The 18,246-nt window shown below is 43.6% G+C and overlaps 1 protein-coding gene across 3 annotated transcripts in view; it reads right to left on the bottom strand.

The window, feature by feature from the left end:
- Positions 1-18,246, bottom strand: part of ZFYVE1 (zinc finger FYVE-type containing 1) — a 44,022-nt gene that overhangs the window by 7,785 nt on the left and 17,991 nt on the right. For 2 of the 3 annotated variants that reach the window (XM_055437500.2, XM_055437502.2), the window contains exons 3-5: positions 13,417-13,921; positions 8,911-9,125; positions 214-320 (exon numbers count right to left, since the gene is read on the bottom strand). In XM_055437500.2, the coding sequence (XP_055293475.1) occupies positions 214-320; positions 8,911-9,125; positions 13,417-13,921 (827 nt within the window). The remainder of the gene's footprint in view (positions 1-213; positions 321-8,910; positions 9,126-13,416; positions 13,922-18,246) is intronic. The other variant, XM_088839474.1, reaches the window with a different exon arrangement.

The following is an 18,246-nucleotide window of genomic DNA, read 5'->3' as shown; positions in this document are numbered from 1 at the left end:
TCTTCATAACCCTGTGTCCTGGAATCCCCCGCAACCTCAAAGTGTGGTCCCTGGACCATCAGGCTCAGCAGGGAACTTGTTGGAATACCCTATCTCAGGCCCCACTCCATCCTTTAGTCACAGTCCAACTTCAGCAGACCCCACCTGATCTGCAGGCACAGGGAAGTCTACAAAGCACTGTTCTGAGGCTCTTTTCCCACAGTGGGGACTTACCCGCAGCTGAGACACAGGGAGGAGCAGGTGAAGTACTCGTCTGGAAAAAAGGAGCTGTGCGCCATCTGGTCATCGGGGATCTCACCACTGAAGCGGTCACTCAGAGCCTGCGCAGAGGGAAGGTGACATGCGAAGGGCCTCAGAGGAGAGCTTGGAGCTCTGGGTCTTCCACTGCCTGCGTTTCTAACACGTCCTCACTGCTGGCTTATTTCTTACCGGTTGCGGCTAGAAGCGGGAAGCCAGCGACTTCTGCTCCTTACCCTCCACCTTCTTGGCCTGACTTACACCAATCCTCACCACAGGAAACCTCAGAAAGAACCGGCCCATTTCCCAAGAGCTCAAAAGGAAGCAAAGTTACTGTTCTCTCCTAATGACCTTGGAAGTTATAAACACGTCACACATGCCACCGTTCATTCAAAACCACCAGATACTGACGAATGCCCATTTCATCTTGGTGAAGCTGGGAAAGAAAGCGACACTCGAGAAGGTGGCTTGTCTTGAAGTCGGAGGGAGACAGAGCTCAGAAGTGCGCTGGGAGTTTTCTGGGCATCTCCACCAGTTCTAACCACAGGCACTCACTGGAGTTTACTGGCCACAGAACTATCTCTATGTAGAAAAAAGGGTTATCAGCCAAAAAGCAAGGAGGAATTATTCTAGGTATTGGCAGCCTTTTATCAACTACAGTAACTAACCTAAAAGAAAGCAAACGGCCAAAATAAATGCCAAGAAGAAAGATAAAGGTATGTGAAGTAATAGACTGAAATTTTTATGTTTAAAGGAAGCTTCCATTTTTAATCCTCTTTTTGTTCACTACTTTATATTGAAAGTATTCTTCAGGCTGATTTTTTTTTTTTCCCTTCAAGCCTTCAGTCATATGCAGTGGAAAAAGTCATATGAATTAAATATAAACAGGCTTTCTAGGCTTTAAAAATTATTAAGTAATCACAGTTCCTAAGTCTCGACTCTTTCTGTGGCAGCCAGGCACTACTCAGGGGAAGCGATGTAAAAGTAGCTTTAAAACAGAAGGACAAGATGCTACTTTCTTTAGTAAAAAGGCGAAAGAAATTTTAAGATGAGATTCGGAAAAGGAGCAGGTTAGGTTCTAAACCAAGATTCTCAAGTTCTAAACAGAATTTCGCTTAAGGACATTTATTTATTAAAACTCCTTTTCCTTTTTCCCAATGAAGCCTAATACCCTGAGTTGTAAACCAAGTGTTTTCAAAAGCACAAGCTCTCAATGCTGAGTCAGGTCAGGCGTTCAAGACAAGAGTAGTGGCAAAGAACATGTCAGACTAAGGGCGTGGGACTCACCCACGTGCATTCAAACTCAGCTCCTGCAAAGATAATGAACATGCCCATAAAATACCACCTGCCAGTGACGGCTGGCTGACCAAGGGGCAATCCCGGACTTGGACCAAAAAAAAAAATACAATCTAAGAGTAATACATATACGTCCTTTTCTCTTGGTAGTAATTTTGTAAAAAGTAACTAAGGGAAAACAAGATTTGGAGACAGACTATAAAGGAATATACATGTGAATATTAAAGAGAATAATCAAGATGCAAACCCAGCAGAATCATCCTCCTCTCCTACTTCTGAGTAGGGCCTATCCTTGGTCTCACCTCTTCCATGAAGCCTTCCCAACCACTCTAGGAAGATCACACCTGCCTTCTCTGAGCACCTCCTGTCCTCAACATCTGAACCAGGTAGTAAGTGATGAGGCAAAGCTATAAGCCTGATATATGTATCTGATCTCCCAAACTAGATCACAAACACCGAGAAAGGCACGCACTGCCTCCGTATCCTCCTCTCAGTCCAGCACACATCTTAACAAGTACTCAACTAGGACCTCTGCAATGCAGGGCCCCAGCACCAAGCCCCACTCGCACACCAACCCACCCTTCCTCTCCTCCTCACCTTGGCCCTGCCTCTGCACCAGGTCTCATCCCATGCCCACAGGCCTCTCTAATTTATGGCTAACTACTCACTGATTGGCCAAATCACTGATAACTCTTTCTGTATTTCTCAAAACAGCTGTGTGCCTAACCCTCTGGGGCTAGCTGGTAGCCAAATAGAGCACCATCTTCCTAATGCGTCAATTTATTGAAAGATTTGGGGAGGAAGTTTTTGCTTAATTTTTTGGCCACACCATGTGGTATACAGGATCTTAGTTCCCCGACCAGGAAATGAACCCATGCCCCTTGCAGTGAAAGCACAGAATCTTAACCACTGGACCACCGGAAGTCCCAGGAAAATTATTTTTACATAAAAAATAAACTTCGGTATAGCATGAAACCAAATGGAAAATCTGCATAAATGTGAGAACCCCCCACAAAAAATTATTTCAGCCTATAGCTGGTAGCTCTTCAAGTGCCTCAATTTCCTTATCTGTAAAGTGGGGGTGGCTAGGAGTACTTTCCTCTGCAGGGGTCTCCATGGATTACACTGTGAAAATCAAGTTACTCTGTAGAGCACTTGGCATAGATTGAGAGCTCAGAAAATGTGAGCTGCCATGATTGATATTTTTATTTTTTATGCTGAGAATTCTCTAATTTTCTCCCTCGGATACCCTCACCAACCGATGCAGCTAACAGAAGGGATATAAGAGCTTCTCTCCTTTCCATGACAGCTCCCTGGTCTTCATGGCTGGTTGCATTCGTGGGTGAATATTTAGCTGCAAAAAGATGCCTAAGTACCAAATGCAGTGTTAAGAAAGAAAAAAAAAAAAAGAGCTAAATAAGGAATGCAGAAGCTACTAAAGATGTATAATGAAACCCAAAGAAGAGCATTTTTAGCTCTCAGTTTCTCTTTTAAATAGGTAACTGAAAGGATAACCTAAGTAATACTTTTCCTTATGAAAAATATCAAATTTAGCATGAATCCAACAGCTGGGTTGAATTCAGAAAGCATGCCACTCCCCAGTAAATGTAAATTGCAACCCAATAATAGTGTCAGCATAAGGTTTTTTCTGTTCCAAACTCAAATGGCCTGATTCACTTCTCTGGAAGATCTTCAGAAAAATGAGGACATCTCTAAGTATCTCAAGGCTTAGCATGAAACAATCTGCAGCCTGATCGCCATGCGACAAATCCCCATAGAACCTCCACTGCCACCGGCCCTAGACAACTGTTGGCTTATGTTTGCCAAGGCAACAGTAACTTCTTATGACATCAGAAAGAGAACTCCAAGACCAACCAGCCTCACCTCTGCAGATGCTGGCCACCCATCTTCTCAAATGCTGGTAACACAAGCATCTTATTTCTCTCATAACTCACTGAAGAGCCGGCAGTCAGTAATGAATCAGACCTTGACAAGCATCAGGAACACTTACAAGAATCAAGAGTATGGGAACAGGACTTTCCTGGTAGTCCAATGGCTAAGATTATACATCCCTTACAGGGCACAGGTCTGATCCCTGGTCAGGGAACTAAGATTCCGCATGCTGGATGATGCGGCCAAAAAAAAGGATGGAAACATAACAGTAACTGTTAAAGAAAACTTGATGCTCATGTGTTTTAGATACAAGGGTAAGGAGACACTGTCTTCCTTTCTCTATAACCTGACTGTTTCTTTCCAGTGTGGACTTTACCACCTATTCCATATACTTCATCTCTTTCAAGAATTCCAAGCCTCACATCATTCCAGGGTTTCTTAGGCTCTCTCCCTCCTGAGGCCCCAAAGCCATAACAGGCAGGGAAGGACCTTTCCTGAGAAAGCTTGGGAAAGCATTTGAGGTCAGTCTGGAAAGGTTGCCTGGAGACTAGATGATCTTGAACTTTAGTTGCCCTGACAACAGTACAGCTCTTACTATCTAACCTGTAAGTTTCACTCCAGTCATCAAAGGCTGATTCAAAATGGAGACTCATGTAATCCACGATGCCACCTCCCCCCCAAATATATAATAACTTCATAATAGGTGCTTCCTGATGTGACAGAATTAGAGAGTCAGAGTTCCTACATTTACAGATCAGAGGCTAAAGGAGGTATTACATAAAACCTGTAAGAATCCAACCTTAAAATGGTTCTCTCCATTATTCATAACTGTAAATACAGGCAACAACAGTTAATTCAATATTCAATTTCCTTGGTCAATAGAGACCTGAGCATCTCTTTTCTTTAAACAGACTTACTTCATCAGTGAGAATATGCTCTGCTGGTAGGTATCTGAGCTGTTGCTACTGTGGAAACTGAACAAACAAGTGAGAGGTTAAGAAGTGAGAAAAATTCCCCTGGAGAAAAGGAACTGGGGCTTGGACCACAAGAAGGCTAAATGGCAGGAAGAGCAACCAGGTCAGCAGAATGAATGGGAAACATACAGGCAATACGCTAGAGCAGAAAGTGACTAAAGGACTCATACACACACATGCACACACACACACATCCTACAACTCCTCAATCTTGCTCATTAATCACATTTGTTGTTCAATAATGAACATGAAAAGAATATGAAGAAAGAAAAAAAGATTTAACTTCTCCATGATCCGATTTAGGGAGAAAATGTATACATACATTACATACATATATTTCTGTATGCACTGAAGCAGCACCAAAAATTTCTGGAAGCGAATGTCAGAAAGTATTATAACAGTTACTATACAGTGAGGGGGACAGGAGTGAAAGGGACTTAAGTCATAGCTTACTATTGGAATTGTACTATTTGAATCTGTACTATTTCAATTATTTATTACAAACACACATTGCTTTTACAATTTAAAAAATAACTTTTTAAAGTAACCAAACACTCAAATACAACTTATAAGAATTCTTTTCTAAAGGCAACTGGCAATATGTATCAGGAACCTTTAAAGACAACCCAACCCATCTTCTGACCTTCTTAAAAGTGGAGTAACTACTGAGAAGGAATACAGCCCATGGTTTAAAAACACAGACTTGGGAGCCAGACTACCAGGTTCAAATTCCCCACCACTGGAACTTCCCTGGTGGTCCAGAGGCTGAGACTCTGCGCTCCCCATGCAGGGGGCCTGGGTTCAATCCCTCGTCGGGAACTAGATCCCACATGCTGCAACTAAAAAGAATCCCACGTGCCACAACAAAGACTGAAGATCCCGAGTGCCATGCTGCAAACTAAAGCCTGGCGCAGCCAAATAAATGAATGAATATTTAAAAAACAAATTCTCCACCACTCACTAGACAAGTCATCTCAGGCAAATCAGCATACCTCTCTGTGCCTCTGTTTCTCAACCTCAGAGTTGGTATGAGGATAAAATGAACAAATACACATCAGTGCAGAGCACAGAACGTGACATTAGTAAATGCTCCACAGAAAGACTGGCCTGCAGCACTGGGAGCTGTAATTTACCCGAAAGAAGTAGGCAGAATGTAGGCAATACCTTTAGGTACTCAGAAAATATAAGGAAAACTGGAAAGTACTATTAGAATAAGGGCAGAACTACGACATATAAAAAATGATCCATCCATATAAATGAAAAAGCATGCAGCTATTTAAAAAAAAATGGTTTTATAGGATATTTAATAGCATGGAAAAAATGCTAGGCTTCAACACTCCATAAAAAAAAGCAAAGTATATAAGTGCACATAGACACATCACAACCCCAATTCTCTTTTTAAAATAAGTAGCAAAGAATCATATAATGCCCCATTTATCTATTTTTTGCACACTTGGTTTGATTTTTTCTTCGCTATTACAAGGATGTTGCCATTAACATCCTTACATAGGTCTCTGTGTTCCTGTGGAAGAGTTGCTTTAAGGCCAATTTCTAGAAATGACATGGCTGGAAATATATATTATGCATTTCTTTATACTACTGCATTTCAAAGTGGCTGTACTAATTTTACCTCAACCAGAAGTTTGTAAGTTTACAGTGCTTCATATCCTTTTTGACATTTTATTGCCAGACCTGTCAGTGTTTACCCTTGCATGATGGTGGTCTTACTAGAGAGCTGAGATTTCTTTATTTGGACATCACAGTCTTGGGTGCCTCTTTATTTTCCAAAAAGGTTTATACATTTGTCTCTTGATTTTCCCGAAAGGTTTATACATTTTTTTCTAACAATATTCCTGTGTATCTTATGTAAAATAAAGAGAAAATCACAGAAGAGACAAAATCATATAAATCATACTGGAATACATCCCAAGGCTTCTTGAAGTGTTTCTTCAGGGAGTCAGTAAGGAACTGGACAAGGTGAAGAATAAATAAAAGGAGAGAAAGAAAAAAATGGGAGAAATAGAAAGTCAAACAAGCTATTTTGGCACTGATAATTTACCTGTTTATGACCATCCCCACTCTTTTGTTCCAAAAAGAATGCAAGGCCACTTAAAAAAAAATACAACAACATAAAACAAAAAATAAGTGGACAAAAATAAATGGCCATTATATTTATGAACTATGAAGACTTCTGTTAAGAGTATTTTAACAGCAGTAAACCTCTCCTAGGTCAATTTGCCTAATGCAGACTTTAAAGGTAGTTTTCTATAAGCGTGATTATCAGAGAATGAACAACTTCTAATTTAAAAAAGATTAAAAACAACCAGAAAAGGACAAAACAATTTTTTCAAGGATCTGACTAAGTTGCAAGACCCCAGAGTTCCCTGAGGAGAGCCCGAAACACAAGCTTACACAGGTAACTCCAACCCATGGACAGAGCCCTGGGCCCACATCCCAGTACAGCACAGACTCTGCCTCAGAGAACAGGAAATACAAGATCCAGGTAAACTCTTGAGGCCAACAGTTACCGAGAGTCCTCAAAATTCCAGCTGACCAGGCTCATTTTAATCACAGAAAGCTTCATGAATCATATCACCTCATAAAAACACAGTGTAACTCTTTTTCTCAAAAGTAACTAACAACAATAACACCACCAGAAAAGGGCCTGACAAGCCGGCCTGGAGGAGGACATCCAAGACAGGAGGTAAAATCCCAGAGCACTGGATTACTGCTCACAGCACCTGGTGTCCCTGAAGGCCTTATGTAAACATTAAGCTAGGTTACCTCTGAGAAAAACCTGAGGAACTCTATAATGCAGCCATTGGCCTAGTTGTCAATAAGTCTTAAGAATCAGATTTTACAGCCCTTTGTATAACATAGTACAGATTCGGCCTCCATTTAAGAACGCTTGCAATATTTGGGTGTAATCTTCCACCTGACTACCTCTAAGCCATAACAAGGACATGTGTGGTCAGTTGTGTCCGACTCTTTGTGACCCCATGGACTCTAGCCTACCAGGCTCCTCTCTCTGTGGGATTTTCCAGGCAAGAATAGCGGAATGGGTTGTCGTTTCCTCCTCCAGGGGGTCTTCCCAACCCGGGAATCAAACTCGTTATCTTCTGCACTGGCAGGCAGATTCTTTACCATGGAGTCACCTGGGAAGTCCATGAAGAAGTACACTATAAGGGCAAAGATTGTTATCTGTCTTATTCTCCACGGTTATTTCCAGCACCTCAAACTCTGACACAGAGATCCACTCATTTATTTGTTGAATGGATGAACGAACAAACTAATTTCCTAAGACCAAGCAACAGGTAAATGGCAGAACTGGGATCCCAACACAAGTCTGTCTGACTCCAGAGTCCCAAGTTTCTCTAGTCCAATCAGGATACTATAATGAGATACCACAGACTGGGAAGCTTATAAACGACAGAAATTTATTCCCCAAAGTCCTGTAGGCTGGAAATCCAAGATGAGGGTGCAGCATGGCAGCCTCCAAGTGAGGGTCTGCCTTCTGGTTGACAGATGGTGCCTTGTCAGTGTCCTCACCTGGCAGAAGGGGCTAGGGAGCTTTCTGGGGCTTCATTTGAAAGGGTGCTAAAGTCACTCAAGAGGGTTCCATTCTGATGACCCAATCACCTCCCAAACCCCTGGATATGTATGTATACTAGTACATGTATACTAATTGGGCATTAGTGTATTTCAAGATATGAATTTTGTGAGGATACAAACATCTAGCCTTTAGTAACCACTATGCAAAAAGTTTTCTGAGTGGTAACTTTTCATTCCCTCCTCCTGTTGCTTTTTTTTTTTAACTTTTCATTTTGATGTAATTTCAAACCTGTAGAAAAGTTGCAAGAATAGTATAACGAACTTGTGTATACAGTTTACCCAGATGCAGAAATTGCTTACACTGTGTCCCACTGCAAACCTTTTAGACTCCATGGATGAAGCAAATCAGTGTATGCCCAAAGCCTCTTCCTGGGTCAACCAGGGCCGGCCTAGCTTTATGCAAACCGCTTCTCCTACCTCTTCCGGTCTCGGGCTCTATGCCCTAACCCTCAGGGCACCCTCAAATCCCTAGCTCAAGTCTTCATGTCAATACTGTCCTTTCTCCAAATCCTGCACTGCTCCAAAGACCCTGTTCCCTTCCTGCTCCTCTGGCCTCCGCCTGCAGGCATGGTAACACAGCGGTGTACACAAAGTAAACCTTAAAACTGAAGCAGTCCTGGCAGAAACTGAGTTGATGTCTTCATTATAAAGATGGTAAAATAAGGTTTTTCTCCACGATGAGGACCTGTCACCTTTTAACTATCATCTGAGATTCACGTTCCTGGCAAGAGGACGCCATTCAACAGGTAACACTCTCCACTCACGCCCTTCCTTTCACAGACCGTCTCTTTCCGGCCCAGGTTTCTGATCAGCAGCACTGACAGAAGCTGCAGAACTGCGTGTCCTCACCGCCCACTGGTGCCCCAGTGAGAAGCACTCAGGCCAGAAACCAACTGACCTTCAGGGCTTTGAAGATGACGCCCGGGTGCCGGGGAGAGCGGGTGGTATTGTTCTCCAGTTGCTGCTCCAGAGCACGCCGAAGCCCAGAAAAGTCAGTGGGAGGGTTGTAGGTCCTTGTCCCCTTGTAGTGAATGGAACTGAAGGCTTCCGGGAAGCGGCCCAGCTTCCGGAACCGGTCCTGGATGAGCTTCTCCGGCACCTCGGAGGGGTGATCTGGACAAGCGGAAACAGGTGTGTGAACAGGGGGCTTTCTTTAAAAAAGAGTCTCCTGTCTTTCATTATAAAAGGAATATGTGGTGTGACTCCGTAAATATAAAGTACATAAATAGGCAGAACTGCTCTATGCTGTTGGAAGTCAGGAAGGAAGGAATTGCCTAGAAGGAAGCACGAGCAGGGGTTTCTGTGAAGTGGGGGGCTGGTGGGTCATGACCTGGTATTGAATTCACATGTACCCCCAGCTTGTGAAAGGGCTTCAGGTATACACTTTTGATGTAATGTGCACTTTTGGGTATGTGTGTTACACTTCAAGGAAGTACCTTTTAAAAAAAAAAGAATCAGTCATTTATTTAACTTTTAATATTTATTTATTTATTTAATGGCCGCAGCAGGTCTAAGCTGTGTCGTGAGGGATCTCCATTGTGGCTCACGGGTTCTCTAGTTGCAGCACGAGAGCTCAGTTGCTCCACAGCATGTGGGAGTTTCAGTTCCCCAACCAGAGATCAAACTGGAGTCCCCTGCATTACAAGATGGATTCTTAACTAGAAGTGTCTTTTTTTTTAATATGCTCATTGTAAAAAATCCTAACATGTCATAGCATAAAAGGAAAGAAATGTAGGTTTTCTGCTTCCTCCTACTCTTCAAAGGCAACTGCAGTCCAGTGTTTACCCTTTCAGACTTTTTTTCCTACATTCCCAATACATATATGCAACTTGCTTTGATCACTTAATAACATACTGTAAGCATGTATCCTTGTACACTTGATACACTGTGAGAAGACATCTCCTTTTTAACAGCTATATAGTCTTCCATCCTATGGATGGATTTCACCAGTCACCTTCTAATGAGCATTTAAAATAAATAGCTGCTCTGGAAGCGCTGGTCTTATGCTGGTGAAGTTGCAGACAACTGCCAACGTGTGAGAGTATCAGCCTTCCTGTAGTTTCACGAACATTTATCCAGAAATTTAGGGAGCAGCAGTATAAACATTCAATAATCATTTTGGAGATAAAACTTGGAAGGACTTTTGGCTTTAATTTCCTTTAATTTTTTTTTAAAACCTAAATTATTTTATTTTTTAGAAACTAGATTCTATGCTGACAAAGGATTATGTTGTTTTTAAAAAAAATTTTTTTAATTGAAGGACTGTGTTAATTTCTACCAAACATCAACATGAATCAGCCATAGGTTTACCTATATCCCCTCCCACCTGAATATTCCCTCCCACTTCCCTCCCCATCCCACCCCTCTAGGTTGTGACCAAGCCCCAGTTTGAGTTCCCTGAGTCATACAGCATAATTTCCTTTAATATCTTAACAACAAAATCATCCCAATTAAACACTGGAAATATGGCTTTAGCTCAATTTAAAGGTACAGTCATCAAAGAGAAGTAGCCAAAGCTCTGGATCCAGGAAACAACTCTCTGGATTCAGAATCCCAATTTTGCGGCCTACTAGCTGGAACCTCCTTGGTTACATAACCTAAGCTCTCTAAGTTCAGTTTCTTCATTTGTAAAATATAGCTGCTGTTGATTGAGCTGAGTAACAAAGATACATTAAATCTACATTTATTTTAAGAAAATGTTGGGACTTTCCTGGCAGGCCAGTGGTTAAGACTCTGCACTTTCACTGGAGAGGGTACAGGTTCGATCCCTGGTCAGGGAACTAAGATTCCATATGCCGTATGACACAGGCAAAAAAATTAAAATGTTTAAAAATTTAAGGAAAAAAATGTTATCTTTGTTATTCAGCTTTTATTTTAAAAAACAAACAAGCACCTAGCATAGTGCAAGGCATAAAGCAAAAGAAAAAAGGGGGGTTGTTTCCCTGATGGCTTAGTGGTGAAGAATTTGTCTGCCACCACAGGAGATACAGGTTCTATTCCTGTTCTGGGAAGATCCCACATGATGCAAAGTGCCTGAGCCTATGTGCCACAACTACTGAGCCTGTGCTCTAGAGCCTGCAAGCTGCAACTACTGAGGCCCTCGTGCCCTAGAGCCTGTGCTCCGAAAGAAGAGAAGCCACTGCAATGAGAAGCCTGAGCACTGCAACTAGAGAGTAGCCCCTGCTAGCTGCATCTAGAGAAAAGCCTGTGCAGCGGCAAAGACGCAGTACAGCCAAAAATAAATAAGATGTTTTTTAATTTTTTTAAGTAAAACCTATGGGAAAAAAAAGTTACTTTGAAAGGCTGGTTATTTCAAAACCCTGAATAGGAAATTAGACCTTCCCCCACCAAAGCTGTGAAGATCCAAAGTGGCATAAAAATGCTAATCATGGGAGGTATACTAGACCCAGATCCTTCAGATTCTAACTCCTTAATACGGTCCCAGTCTGTCCACTCCCTGCCTCCTGCCCTGCCCTGGCTCAGCCATCACTCCTCACCTAGTACTGTGATAAGTTCCTGGCCACCTCCCTGCAGCTACACATGCCTCTCTAGTTCATCCTGCAACAGGCCGTGGGGGATCTTTTTGAAAATACAGATCTGGTCACATTAACTCCCTACTTAAAATCCTTCAAGGGATCTGGTCACACTTGAGACCTAAATCAAGGCCATCCATGCAGGATCTGATCCCTGAGTGTGCCCACTATTCCCTCCCACAAAATCTGAGCCTCGGACACACGGAGCCTCTTCATTCAGCAAGTATCTGATGACAGCCTCCTGTGTGCCAAGCATTCACCCAGGCTCTTCAAAGGGAGCAGTGAATAAGACAGGCAATGTTCCTGCCTTCCTGGAGTTTCCATTCCAAGGGGAAAAGATCAAAAACCAGTAAGCAAACAAACAGGATGATTTCGGAGAGCAGCAGCTGCCCTGATGAATCTAACAAGACAGGACCACCAGCGTGCAGGAAGGACCATTTTAAAGAAGACACTTGGCAAAGGCTCCAAAGGGCTGAGAGTTGAGCTGAATTTGAAAGGGGATGGCTGGCTGGGGGAAAGTGTGTTCCAGGTAGACAGAGTAGCATGCACAAAGATGGGAACAGAGAAAGGTCTGGTATAGCTAGTGCAGGGAGTGAAAGGGGTAAGCAGAGAGAGTTCAGAGACAGAGGCATGAGTGAGGACACTATAATTAGGAGTTTAGATTTTATCCTGATGTAATGAAAAGCCACTGACAGGTTGGAAGCAGGAGTATGACATGACCTAAAGTATAAATTAAGCTTTTAAAAAACATCACTCCCCATCCTTTGAGGAGGCTGCATTGAAATGGGCAGGAATGGAATCCAGGAACTCAGTGTACAAATACCTACAGTTCCCGGGACACAAGCTCCTTCAAACCACTACAGGTTCATCCTCCTAGACCATCCTTCCTCCCTTCCTCTATCTAGCCAGTCTCTAGAGTTCAAATGTCACCTCCTTTTCCTAGATCCCACAAAGACAGGTACAGTGTCCCTCTTCTGCACACTCACAGCTCCAGGAGCGACACCCACCACAGAACGCAACACGTGTGGCCTCTCCAACTAGACTATCAGCTATTTGAGGATGGGAATTGTTTTTTTTTTTTCCGTTTGGGGTCCTGGCAGTCAGCATGTGACCTTGTGCACTTAACAAACTTTGTTAACTGAGTGAACGTTAATAATGAAACTGTTTTCGGAGCCAACACTATTGCCCCACCTGCACCCAACCACCGTCGCACCTGCTCCCTCATCCCCCCACTCGGGCGATGCTCTTGCTTCCTATTTCTCTAAGAAAACAGAAACAGCAGGACAACTTCCACCATGTCTACCTGCTTACCTGTAATCGTGTCCATATAATCTCCCTTCTCTCCTATTGTTACAGATGAGCCGTCCACGCTCCCAAGATCAGCCCTCCACCTGCACGTCACTCCTGCTCTAGTGAATCATTCCCAGCAATACACAAGTATGTGCAATACCTCACGTCTTAAACTTCAAAAAAGGGAAACCTCCCTGAAATCCCCCACATCAGCCTCCTGCTGTCATTTCATTTGTCTGCTTCCCTTTATAGAACTCTGTGAAAGAGATGAATATACTACCTTTTTTCCTTCTCTTTTCTTGATCCCACTTTGATCAGGCTTTCAGGCCCACCATCCCTGGGAAACGGTCTTACCCAGATCACGAAGGACCTCGATATCGCCAAAGCCAATCGGCAATTCTCAATCCTCATCCTGCCCGTGAGCAGATTCTGACATGGTTGATCGCTCTGTCCTTCTTGAAACACTTCCTTATGTCTTGCCCAGGCAGAAATTTTTCTGGGCAATCTACCACTGCCAAGTCACTACTGCACCAGTGTACCCAGAAAGGTCAATGTGTGACAAGCGAACCCCATCTACTTACCAGAGCCCAGCAGCTGGGTGTGTACAGTCTCATGGAAAATGATAACAGCAGGGCCCAGGGTGGACAAGGGGACGTCCAGGCCACAGCGGGCAGTGGTAGCCTTGAGCTCCTTAGTGAAATGCTTCAAATAAGCTTCGGAGGCATCCCCAAGGAACTTGAAGAGGTCGTTGTGCAGTCGGTCTGCATGAGTTCGATAGATGACGAGGTCTGAGATGGCCAGGACCTTAAGCAGCAGCCGTGTTCTCTGGCTTAGGTTCACTGTAGCTCCCAAGAGCCCTTCCGTGTCTATCACGGCTACTTTGTGGACTGGGTCATATGCTGCCCACACTCCCACAGTGCAGGACTCCTGGGCAGGGGAGGTTTTGAAGACTTCTCGGCCATAGAAGAAAGTGTGGTTGAGAGTATGAGACTTCCCATCCCCAGTATTTCCAAAAATGGAAACCACTTTCAGATGCTGATCAGGTTTGCAGTCCAATTTCCTAATGAAGTCCTCTTCATTCGTTACCTTTCCAAAAAAACGGGGGGGAGGGGAAAGACAATGAAATACGAAAACTGCAAAATAGTTAAAAACACCTGCAAGAATTAAGTACTTGCCAGGGCTCCTCGACTGATTTGTCAATGTAGCAAGGAAAAGAATCCCAGGATAATAGCCTCTCACCTAACACTTACCCCTAGCAAACAGCTAACAGGAACTTTGAAAGCCTCAGTCAGTATATAAGAACTTAATGGTCATAAAAATGTTAAAACTATAAACTCTTAAAAGAAGGCATAGGAGGAAATTTTGCAACCGTCGATTAGGCAATGTCTTCTTAGATATGATACTAAAAAGAATACAACAAAAGAAAAAAATGGATAAAATGGACTTCATCAAAATGAAAAACTTTTATTCTGCAAAGGATACCATTAGATGAAAAGACAATCCAAAGAACGAGGGAAAAAATTTGCAAACCACGTATCTGATAAGGGATTAATGGTCCAGAATATGTAAATAATTCTTACAACTCAGTAAGAAAAAATAACCTAATTAAATATTAAGCAAAAAACTTGAACAGACATTTCTTCAAAGATACAATTATCAATAAGCACATGAAAAAATATTCAACACCATAGTCATCAGGGAAATGCAAACCAACCACGACAAGATATCCCTTCACACCCACTAGAATGGCTACTATGATCAAAAAGATAATGGCAAGTTCTGGTGAGAATACAGCAAAATTTCAATGCTCATACACTGCTGATAAGAATGTAAAATGCACAGCCACTCTAGAAAACAGTATGGCAGTTTCTCAGAAAGTGAAACATAGAGTCATATGTCTCAGTAGCTCTGCTGCTGCTGCTGCTAAGTCACTTCAGTCGTGTCCGACTCTGTGTGACCCCACAGACGGAAGCCCACCAGGCTCCCCCGTCCCTGGGATTCTCCAGGCAAGAACACTGGAGTGGGTTGCCATTTCCCTTTCCAATGTGTGAAAGTGAAAAGTGAAAGTGAAGTCACTCGGTCATGTCTGACTCGTAGCGACCCCATGGACTGCAGCCTACCAGCCTAGGTATAAACCAAGAGAATTAAAAACATACATCCACGGAGAAGGAAATGGCAACCCACTCCAGTATTCTTGCCTGGAAAAGTCCATGGACAGAGGAGCCTGGAGGGCTGCGGTCCATGGGGTTACATGACTGAGCATGTGTGCATGGGGGTGGAGGGAGATGGGCTGGTATCAATAAACTGATAGAACTAAAAAAAAAAAAAATACATCCATACAGAACTTGAACATGAATTTTCACAGCAGCATTATTCATAACAGTGAAAGATGGAAACAACCCATGTGTCCATCAACTGATGAGTGAAAATACAAAATGTGGTATATTTATACAATGACTGAATATTATTCAACTATAAAAAGTACTGATATATGCTACAACATGGATGAACCTTGAAAAAATGTTACATATTATATAATTCCTTTTATATGAAAGGTCCACAACAGGTCAGCTCATAGAGACAGAATATATATTAGTGGCTGCCAGGGGTGAAGGGAAGCAAGAAACAGGGAGTGACTGTTAGTGGGTACAGGGTTCCTATTTCGGTTGATGAAAACACTAAGGACTTAGTACTAAGGGCTGTACAACTTTATGAATATACTGAAAGCACTGAACCGTATATTTTAAACGGATGATAAATACATGGTATGTGACTTACATCTAAGTAAGACTATTTAAGAAAAAGAACAACTTACTAGTCAAACTCCATGTATCCATAACTCCTCTGTTTACAGTTTAGAAACACTGCAGTCCTTATAAGAAGTCAGGCCATGAGACTTCCCTGGTGGACCAGTGGTTAAGAATCTGCCTTCCAATGCAGGTGATACAGGTTCCTAAACAAGGAACTAAGGTCCCACGTGCCACAGGGCAACTGAGCCCAAGCGCCACAACTACTAAGCCTGTGAGCTCTAGAGCCCATGCTCCACAATAAGAGAAACCCATGCCACAAACAGAGACAACGTGTGTGCTGTGACGAAATTTAAAAAAAAGTCAGGCCAGGAAGGAAGGGAGCTGGTGTCAGTGAGAAAGATCCCAGACTGGAGTTCCAGGAAGATGCTCAGGGCCGGTAACTCTCAGAATACAAATCCCCAAGGTCAAAGCTCCTAATTCAAACACACGGTGTTCTACTCCAGCTAAAGGAGAGATGAACCTTTACAACTCTCATCCTCCAGCCAGGAGACAGACAGACAAACAAACAAACAAAAAAAAACCACATTCCTGACTCTCAAGAGTCTGTTGGTTTGATAAGGAGAAGTTACAGGGAGGCAGACCACTGGGTGTGATAATATGATGTCTTCATTTCCCATAATCTCATCAAGATGGCAAAGTACTCACTATTCTATTAATCAGCAACATCACTATGATTATTACAGGAATAGCCTTAATGATGGAAAAGGCACTTGGCAAGCCACTCCAGTACTCTTGCCTAGAAAATCCCATGGATGGAGGAGCCTGGTAGGATGGAGGAGCCTGGTAGGCTGCAGTCCGTGGGGTAGCTAAGGGTCGGACACGACTGAGCGAGTTCACTTCCACTTTTCACTTTCACACATTGCAGAAGGAAATGGCAACCCACTCCAGTGTTCTTGCCGGGAGAATCCAGGGACGGGGGAGCCTGGTGGGCTTCCATCTATGGGGTCACACAGAGTCGGACACGACTGAAGTGACTTAGCAGCAGCAGCAGCCTTAATGGCGATATTTTATTTACTGAATGCCCACGGCACTGACAGTGCCCTTCACTAGATCCATGAGGACAGAATCGAGTCTGCCTTTACATTCCCAGTACTTGGGATATGGCCTGGCACAGAAGAGGAGTTCAATATCAAGTTACCGAATGAATGATTGCAGTGCACCTTGCTAGGTACTTTGATCACTTTTCTCCACCCTGGATCATCCACAGGGCTGAACACAGCAGCAGCATTTGATAACTGGGCTCACGGATCTCCCAGGCAACTGAGAGGAACAGGAAGTTACACAGAACAGCCCACTTTGGACCCATGTCACTCCACCAGTATCGTTCCAAGCTGCTAAGCTGGCTGCAAGGGAAACAAAACAAAAGCTCCAGAAACCTCTACCAGCATAGGAGTCAGATAAGGTCAGAGTGGCCAGCTGCAAGAGTCATCACACAATCTGGAGGAAGAAGATGAGGCCCAGGGGTTTTCTCCCCTGGAAATGAACTCAATCATGAATCCATTACCCAAAAAAAAAAAAAACACAACGGGTATCCAGGACACTCAAGAGTGGGCACCTGAAAAGGGGCCTGTAGGAGCTGTTGGGTACAGAGTTAAATGTCTCAAGATTGATACCAGTGAAGTACCCACCAAACGAAGAAATGAACTCACTGGAGTCAGCATTTGGGGATATGATTTTGGCACCAGGTGTCCCGGGGTACGTTACACACACAAGTTCACGTGCGCATGTGCAGATGAGTCCAGCGCAAAGAATTCTAGGAGGTGGAGCTCAAACCTCAGGCTGGTTTTTCTACCAAGGAGCCCTGGATAATCATTCAATATGCACTGACCGCATTTTTCCACATGTAAAATGAGGATATAACCATCTTTGCCTACCCTGACTGGGTACTGGTTGCTAATCAAGTTAACAGATAAACGAGAAAATGCCTGGCAAACTGAAACCACGCTTCGTTTTTCCTTCTTCTGCCTTTCCCATTATTTTGCTCCCTGTTATGCTACTCAATTCATCCTTAACCTGTGGGCAGTTTCCCCTGAGCCAGGAAGGAGACAACAGCTTAGGTAGTAAGCAGAAAGACCGGTTTTTCAGTCAGAAGAACGTGAACTGAAAGTGTTAGTCTCTGAGTCCAACTCTTTGCGACCCTGTGGACTGTAACTCGCCAGGCTTCTCTGTCCATGGGATTCTCCAGGCAAGAATATTGAAGTGGGTTGCCATTCCCTTCTCCAGGGGATCCTTCTGACCTAGGGACCGAACTCAGGTCTCCCCCACTGCAGGCAGATTCTTTACCGTCTGAGCCACCTGGGAAGCCCTCAGTCGGCAAAACAGAAGGTCAAGAAAAGATAAGAAGATTCCCCTTGATGAAGGAAGCATAGGGCCAGGGGGAACAAGGCTGCTGCTCTACTGGTTCTGCCTGTTCACCATCTGCCTGTTCCCACTCTGCTCCATTCCTGGGCTGAAATAAGCTATCTGACTCTGAGCCCTGCCAACTGGTCACCCCACCCAACTTGACATGCTGGGAATGGTCCTCGGCCCTGACCCAACAGCAAAAACAGGAGCAACACCCCAAAGGTGTGCCTCCCCAACCTCTGCCTTCTGTCCTCCTCC

Source organism: Moschus berezovskii, chromosome 9, assembly GCF_049115385.1.
Source record: "Moschus berezovskii isolate FMDL1 chromosome 9, NW_MosBer_1.0, whole genome shotgun sequence".
In the NCBI taxonomy this organism is placed as follows: domain Eukaryota; kingdom Metazoa; phylum Chordata; class Mammalia; order Artiodactyla; family Moschidae; genus Moschus; species Moschus berezovskii.
This window is presented reverse-complemented; position numbering and strand designations above follow the sequence as displayed.